The 8,476-nt window shown below is 61.2% G+C and overlaps 1 protein-coding gene across 1 annotated transcript; it reads left to right on the top strand.

Moving 5' to 3' along the window:
* Positions 1-743: 743 nt before the first annotated feature.
* PACSIN1 (protein kinase C and casein kinase substrate in neurons 1) lies at positions 744-6,189 on the top strand (the record flags this gene model as incomplete). Its single annotated transcript, XM_080709909.1, has 9 exons — positions 744-806; positions 1,523-1,679; positions 3,391-3,626; positions 3,787-3,942; positions 4,110-4,285; positions 4,549-4,669; positions 4,749-4,873; positions 5,472-5,659; positions 6,080-6,189. 9 exons carry the CDS (start codon positions 744-746, stop codon positions 6,187-6,189), a joined length of 1,332 nt encoding a protein of 443 aa, XP_080566035.1.
* Between the last annotated feature and the right edge of the window lie 2,287 nt (positions 6,190-8,476).

Raw genomic sequence — 8,476 nt, forward strand, 5'->3', positions numbered from 1 at the left:
ACTGACAGGCAGGGCTAGCCGCTCAGCGCTGCCCCCTGGAGGTGGGAGAGGTGCCTGTGGCAGCCTTCCGGGGAGGGAGCTGGGAGCTTCTAGGGGCTGAGACCAGGCTCTGTGTTGGGGTCAGGGGTTAGAGGGAAAGTGGGGAAGGTCTTTGGATCTAGTACAAGAATCCAGCTAGGTTAGGGCTGAGGGGAAATCGGGTAGGGGGCACCCAGGACCCCTGCAGCCCTGTTTGAGGGGGCCCGAGTCTGCAAGCCAGCTGGGATCTCTGAGCTCCCAGAGGTCCCCGCAGGGTGCCAGGCTCCCGGGAGAGCATGCAGGACATGACAGAGGTGAGCCGAGAGCCAGCTGTGTCTAAGACACAACCCACAGATGTAGGCAAAGCAAAGACGCTGTGTGGCCCTAGCGCTCACCTCTGGGGATCTAGCGGACTCCGCTGGTAGATCTGCAGTGGGGCTGGCCTCTGAGGGGAGCTGGGGATGGACTGGGGGCAGGGAGGAAGGGCAGGCGTGGAGGAGATGGCGCGGAGGGCATGAGGGTGAGACGGTTGAGTCTCGGGGTTCTCTGGGCGATGGTGAGCTGGCCCCTCTACTGGAAGCCCTCATCCTCCCCGTAGGTGGGGACCTCGGCCTGGAAGGGGGGCTTCCCTCAGCTCTGTGATCTCTCTCCAGCCCTCCCAGCGCATGAGCAACGGAGCCCGCTGACCCCGGGGCCACCACCGCCCGCCTCCCCACAGCCACACCATGTCCGGCTCCTACGATGAGGCCTCGCTGGCTCCGGAGGAGCTCACTGACAGCTTCTGGGAGGTGAGGTTTTGATGCCCAGGCCCCTGCCCCCGCTCCAGGGTCTCTGTTGTCAGTGTTTGATAAGCCAGGAGGTAGGGTAAGACTCCTGCCCGTGGACCCCAGCGTGCTCTACCCCCACAGCTGCCCAGGAGAGGACTCTGCTCTGGTGGCCAGACACAGGCAGGCCCTGCACTTTACAGTTTACACAGCCTCTCAAGGCTGCTCTGTGCCCTGTGAGGAGGGCAGAGGGTGGGAAATTGGATCCAGGGACCCACAGCCACGTGAAGACAAAGCTGGCATTTCGGGAGCCTCTGGAGGTATTGAGACTGGGGGAGGGGAACAGCTTTTTGGCTCCGGAAACTCCAAATGAAAACTGCCAGACCTAAATTAATAAGTGTTTAATGAGATGTCTACAAAACATAATATTGTGTCAAGAACTGCGGCTCAACTCAACGCGTATGAGACTATATAGATTTAGCTCACAAGAGCAAAATGAATAATTCATTTTAGCCCAAGTCCAAATGATAAAACTCTTGCCTTTTTTTTTTTTTTTTGGCAGCAGCAAGATTATGTTTGAAGTGGGATGAGGGTGTGTGGAGATGGTGGGGTTGGACGGTGCTGGGAGGGTCAGGAGCCGCGGGCGCTGTCCAGGTTGGTCCCGGGGAGGCCGCGCGCTCGGGCGCCCCCTGCAGGACGGGCCCGGCGTGGCGGAGTCATGCTCGCTGCTGGGCCACCAGGTGGGGAACTACAAGCGGACGGTGAAGCGCATCGACGACGGCCACCGCCTCTGCAATGACCTGATGAGCTGTGTGCAGGAGCGCGCCAAGATCGAGAAAGCCTACGCGCAGCAGCTCACCGACTGGGCCAAGCGCTGGCGCCAGCTCATCGAGAAAGGTGCCCCCCAGGCCCACCCCGACTGACTCCCCGCGGACGGGCCCCAGCCCCAGCCCCCCCAGGGCCAGGCCTCCCCGCTCACCTGTGCTTTGCACAACTCTGGCTTCGATTGAAAAACCAAGAGCGCCAGGCGTGGTGGGCACGCTTGTCATCCCCGCTCGGGAGGCGGAGGCAGGGGGATCGCGCAGGTTCGAAGCCAGCCCCGCTGGCGTAAGAGACCCTGTTTCCAAACAAAAAGTATAAAATAGGTCTGGGAGTGTAGCCCGGAGGTAGAAGGGCTTCCAGGAACCCCAGGACCACACACACAAAACAACAACAAAAAACAAGAGCAGCACTTTTTTTTTTTTGGTACTGGGGATGAAACCCAGGGCATTCGACCTCTGAGCTACACCCCAGCCCTATTTTTATTCTTTATTTTGAAACAGCATCTCACCAAGTTGCAGAGGGCCTCACTAAGTAGCTGAGGTTGTCTACGAACCTGCGATCCTCCTGTCTCAGCCTCCCAAGTACTGGGATTACAAGCGTGCGCCACCACGCCCGGCTGAGCAGCACCTTTTTATTTTGGAATCATTTTGTTGTCTAGAAAAGCTGCAGAACCTGAATTACCATTTCACACCACCTCTCTCTGGCTATGCTTTTTTTTGTTTTTTTTTTCCTGAACGATTTGAGCAGAAGTTGGAGTCATCAACTTCTGTGTGTGTGTGTGTGTGTGTGTGTGTGTGTGTGTGTCTGTGTGTGTGTGTGTGTGTGTGTGTTACTGGGGTGGAACCCAGGGCTTTTCTACCTCTGGGCTATACTCCCAGACCAATTTTCTGTTTTATTTGGAAACAGGGTCTCACTAAGTAGCTGAGGCTGGCTTTGAACCCGTGCGATCCTCCTGTCTCTGCCTCCCCAGCGCGGGGATCACAAGCGTGTGCCACCACGCCCGGCAGCCCTTAACTTCTTCATGACCCTCCAAAGAACAAGAGCATTTCCTTATGCCACCGTCGCTCAGCTATCCAATCCAGGGCACTGAGCTGGGCATGGTGGCGTGCACCGTGACCCCAGTCTTTGTGAGGCTGAGACACAGGATGGCCGCAGCATAGTGGACAACCTAGAGATCCTGTTTCAGCCGGGCGTGGTGGCGCATGCTTGTAATCCCAGTACTTGGGAGGCTGAGACAGGAGAATTGCAGGTTCGCGGCCAGCCTCAGCTACTTGTGAGGCTATCAGCAACTTAGTGAAATTCTATTTCAAAATGATAAATAAAATTGGGCTGAGGGTGTAGCTCAGAGGTAGAGTGCCCCTGAGTTCAGTCTTCAGGACGAGAGAGAGAGAGAGAGAGAGAGAGAGAGAGAGAGAGAGAGATAGAGATATGCTGGGATATGAAACCAGGGCATTCTACTTCTGAGCTATACCCCCAACCATATTTTATTTTTTATTTGGAAACAGTCTCACTAAGTTGCTGACAGCCTTACTAAGTACAAAAAAAATTTTTTTTAAAGGTCTGGGAGTATAGCTTGGCAGTAGAATGGCCCTAGGTTCAATCCCCAGTACCACAAAAAAACAAACAAACAAACAAACAAACAATAAATAAAATAAAATGAAATAGGGGTGGGGATGTAGCTCAGAGGTAGAATGTCTCTGGGTTCAGCCTCCAGTACCAAAAAAGAAAGGTGTGAGGGGGCCGGTGGGCAGGGCCGCCGCGCTCCTGTGACCCTGCCGTTCCCCAGGCCCGCAGTATGGCAGCCTGGAGCGGGCCTGGGGCGCCATCATGACGGAGGCGGACAAGGTGAGCGAGCTCCACCAGGAGGTGAAGAACAGCCTGCTGAGTGAGGACTTGGAGAAGGTCAGGAACTGGCAGAAGGACGCCTACCACAAGCAGATCATGGGCGGCTTCAAGGAGACCAAGGAGGCGGAGGACGGCTTCCGCAAGGCCCAGAAGCCCTGGGCCAAGAAGCTGAAGGAGGTGCGAGGGCCTGGGGCGGCCCAACCAGGGTGCTGCTTGTGGGGAGGGTGCCGCGCCCCAGGCGGGCGGCCCTCCGCCACAGGAGGTGGGCAGCGGTGATGACCTCCGGGTCATCCCTGCTCACAAGCGGGCGCCCTGCCACGGTCTCCCTTGCCCACAGCTGGAGGCCGCCAAGAAGGCCTACCACATGGCCTGCAAGGAGGAGCGGCTGGCCGTGACTCGGGAGGCCAACAGCAAGACGGAGCAGTCGGCCACGCCGGAGCAGCAGAAGAAGCTGCAGGACAAAGTGGACAAGTGCAAGCAGGACGTGCAGAAGGTGCCACGGGGCTGGGGCGGGGCGCCGCAGGGCGCGGGCCGTGGGGTCGCGGGAGAGGAGATCTCGCCACCCCCGGGCCGCCTGGGAGAGGAGATCTCACCACCCCCGGGCTGGCCGGGAGAGGAGATCTCACCACACTCCCCCCCCCCCCCGGAGCCCGCCCGCAGACTCAGGAGAAGTACGAGAAGGTGCTAGAAGATGTGGGCAAGACCACGCCCCAGTACATGGAGGGCATGGAGCAGGTGTTTGAACAGTGCCAGCAGTTTGAGGAAAAGCGGCTGGTCTTCCTCAAGGAGGTGCTGCTGGACATCAAACGCCACCTGAACCTAGCCGAGAACAGCAGGTATGCGGGCACAGCGCAGCCAGCGGGGAGGGCACGGCCACAGGCCCACGGGGGAGGCGCTCCAGGCACTGTGGCTGCCCGGGTGCAGGCCGATGCAGCCAGGTGCCCAAGAAGCCTGTGCCGGGTGGATGGGGAGCGGCTGAGCCGGTGAGGGGGCACCTTGCGCTGCTCCTTGGAAGGCGGGCCTGGGGGGCCAGGCTCCGCGCCCCAGGCTCCTGCACAAGGCCACGGTGAATCTGTGCCCTCTGCCTCCCTGTGCACAGCTATATCCACGTGTACCGGGAGCTGGAGCAGGCCATCCGGGGGGCCGACGCCCAGGAGGACCTCAGATGGTTCCGCAGCACCAGTGGCCCTGGCATGCCCATGAACTGGCCCCAGTTCGAGGTGAGGATGTGTAGGGATCCTGGAAGGGGCCTCAGGCCACACTTCCCCACCAACCTGACCGCTCCCTGGACCCCAACAGGAGTGGAACCCAGACCTCCCCCACACCGCGGCCAAGAAGGAAAAGCCCAAGAAGGCAGAGGGGGCGCCGCTGAGCAACGCCGCAGGGGCGGTGGAGTCCACCTCGCAGGCAGGGGACCGTGGCAGGTGAGCCCCCGTGGAGCTTCAGGAAGGGGCGCTGGGGCAGCTGAGCTGTGCCTCGGGAGATGCGAGAGTGTACGGTGTAGATCTTAGCAGCCGTGCCTCCTCCAAAAGGCAGAGGTGTCGGATCCTTCCAGAGAGCTGCTCCGCACTGGTCGCTGTTCTGAGCATTTTCCTTATATGGACGCGTTCAAACCTCCATCACTCTGGGAAGTGTGGAAATATTCTCACGTTACAGACGGAGACACTGAGACCCAGAGATGTAGGGGAATTGCCCACGCCACGCCTCTATCAGCAAGCCTCAGAGCCAGGAAATGCTGCTCAGGAGCCTGGTTCTGGGCTCTCGGCTCTTAAACACTAGGAAATATCTCAGAGGATGGATCAGACCCTCTCTCGGGTCCCTCCTTCAAGAGCTGAAATAACCATGCAGTGGCCCTGCCTCGCTTCTACAGAGCTGTCCGGAGGGCCACTGCCTCCAGACTGCCAGTCCCTGCAGCCAGGCTTGCTCCAGCCTTGGTGAATTAGGTGGGGAGCTCTGGTTAGGAGGAGGGGTCGCCTAAGGGCCGGGCTGGGCCCCTCTTAAGCGCTCCTCTCTGCATCTCAGCGTAAGTAGCTACGACCGAGGCCAGGCCTACGCCGCCGAGTGGTCGGACGACGAGAGCGGGAACCCCTTCGGGGGCAATGAGGCCAATGGGGGCGCCAACCCCTTCGAGGATGAAGCCAAGGGGGTGCGCGTGCGGGCGCTCTACGACTACGACGGCCAGGAGCAGGACGAACTCAGCTTCAAGGCGGGTAAGGCGGCTGGGTGGCTGCTGGGCTGGCCCGAGGGGCGGAGGGCGCGGCCGGGGAGAGCCCCGGGCCTGGATTGGGCGGGGAGGGGGCGCGGCCAGGTGACGTGGGCGGGGCCAGGGAAAGGGCGGGGCCTGGGAGAGGTCTGGGCCTGGATTGGATGTGGAGTGGGGCGGGGGCGGGGCTTAGCGGGAGGTCTGGGCCTGGATTGGGTGTGAGGCTGAGGCTTATAGAAAGGGGCGGGGCCTGGGTTGGGTGAGAGTGTGCGCAGGGTCGATATTTGATTAGGTAAAGAAGTTGGAGCATTGGAACAGTGGGGAGGGGGCATTGGAGGGCTGGTCTCGAAGTGGGTGTTTTGAGGGAGGCGTGGCCCCTCTCTGAGCTGCTGTCATGTCAAAAGCCCCTCCCCTTGCCCCTTCCCAGGAGACGAGCTCACCAAGCTGGGCGAGGAGGACGAGCAGGGCTGGTGCCGTGGGCGGCTGGACAGCGGGCAGCTGGGCCTCTACCCCGCCAACTACGTGGAGGCCATCTAGCCGCGCGGCTCCCTGCGTCGCCCTCTCTCCCTGCCCACCGCCGCCCCTCCCTTCCCACTCTCGTCTCTTTCCCTTTGCCATAGAGTTCCAGACATATTTTCCGATCAAGCTTTTATTTTTTTAAAAGTCAAAACAAAAAATACGAAGAGACAGAGCATCTGCAGGGCCTCCCGGAGGCCGGGGTGGGGGGGGCTGGGGGCGTGGCCCCAGGCTGGTGAGGGTCTTAGGACTTAGTCCAACATGGTAACATCTGCTCTTCCGAGTCCACCAAAGAGTCTCCTGAGCCCTGAGGGACATCTGGACCCTTCCGCCCTGCCCTCGCCCCCACCCCAGACTGCCAGCGCCCGTGGGTCCCTGAGCCTGGCTCCCTAACCCCGCCCCCCGTGCCCTCTGCCCCTCCCACCGCCTCCCTGCTCCGAAGGAAGGGAGCCTGCCCGACTTCAGTCTTCCGCTCCGTCCTGGAGCACCCTTCTCCTGCCCCCTCCCTTGGGACGCAGGGGCGAGGGGAGCGATGGTCACCCTCCTTCCCCAGAGGTTTCCAGGGATCTCCAGACTACCCCAGACATGAGGAGGGGGAGCGGGAGGAAGCAGCGCTGTCACTGGCCCGCAGGAGGGTGTCCGATGCGAGAGCAGGTCCTCGGCCCTGTTGTGCCCCCCACGCCAGGCCCACCCCAGGGACTCCTCACACCTTGGCTGGCCCCTTCTCTCTGGCTATCAGCACTGTGGACATAGGACTTTCCCCAGAGCCTCCTGCCCTGAGACCCCGTCCCCTCTCCTAAGTCCCTTGGCACAAGGGCAGGGCCCCCAAACCCAGGGCAAAGCCAGCAACAGTAGCAGCCTCCTCCCGTTTCCTGGGGAGGAGGGCACCTTGCTCCCCATCCTCCCTCCTCCAGGCAAACCTCGGAGTCAGGCTCAAGATCAGCCTCAGGAACCAAGCTCTCTTCCCCAGGGAAGACACTGGGGGCGCCCGGAGCTTCCGGCCTGGACCCATGGTGGGGGGGGAGCTCGGGTCCTCAGGAGCAGGCCCGCCCTGCCTTCCTGCCCCCAGCCTCCCAGAGCACCATGCTGGCAGCGCCCCCTCTCTCCCAGCGCGGGTCCCAGTTTGAGGACTCTGGGTGGTGGGGGAGGGCCCCTCGGGTTGGTGACCGTAGCGATGCTGATGCTGGGCGCCAGCCTCTCCCTCCGAGCTTGGACGAGTGGCTAGGGGATTCTCTCGGGGCTCTCTGGGGGGGTCCAGCAGCTCCGGGTGAGACTTGGGGCCACTCAGGCGTCTGAACTGCAGGCAGCCTCCTCCCTCCTGCACCGTGGCCTCCCTCTCGGGCCTCCAGGTGAAGAGAGCGCCCTGTGGGGCTCCTCAGTGCTCTTTGGCTCCCAGTAGCCCGCTGTTAGGGGAGAGTGGCCCCAACCCCGAGGCTCCACCCTTCTTCCTGTGGACACAGAGGACTCCACAGGGGCCCAAGGCACCCCCTGCCCCCAGAGGCCAGCACCCCTTTCTTTATTGCTGTCTGGTCTGTGGGACTCATGAGTGGGATGGCCCTTCAGAGCCGGAAGTCAGATTTCAGACACTTGTGGCCCTCTCACCCCAGAACAAAAGCTTCTCCATCCCCCCCCCCCGCAGACAGGAGTAGGCTGGGGGCCTCCACCTGGCCACTTCCCCAGGGAAGCGAGAAGCCGGCACAGCTGCACCTTGGGGCCTGGGCTCCCCCTCTCTGTGCCCGTGGCTTCCCAGCACCTGGGGAGGGGCTGTGGCCCTGGCTGGACCCCAGGCCTGACCCCCCAGCCCTCCAGCTGCCCACTCTAGGGCAGGGACCTGACATCCCATCCCTTTGGAGTGACCACCTCCATAGCGCCACTTGGGACCACTTTCTCCTGGTGCCCAAGCTCCTTAGGACCCCGGTGCCGGGGCGGGTTTCCCACCTGGAAGGCTCCTGATCCCCGAGGGCCCAGCCCCACCTGTCCTCGCCAGTGTCAGGGCACTCCCCCTGTAGCCCCTGCCACCCCCATGATGCTGCGCGGGCCCCCGCGGGCTCGGCCACCAGTGTGTTCCGTCCCAGTTAGCCAGCATTCGCGGGGCTGCCCTGCGCCCCCCACACCCGCGCCCAAGGCTTCCTTACTCCATTAGTTCCGACACTTGTGAAACTCCGAAAAGTGCTGTGGTCTCAGCAATGCACCTGTTTTGTACATGATTGTGTAATTTAAAGGTATATAAATACAAATATATATATCTAAGTCGTGACTGTATGACTGTGGATAAAATCCAGAACTGTGTCAACCTGGCTGGACGTGG

The sequence above is a fragment of the Muscardinus avellanarius genome (genome assembly GCF_963383645.1).
Source record: "Muscardinus avellanarius genome assembly, chromosome: 14".
NCBI lineage: Eukaryota > Metazoa > Chordata > Mammalia > Rodentia > Gliridae > Muscardinus > Muscardinus avellanarius.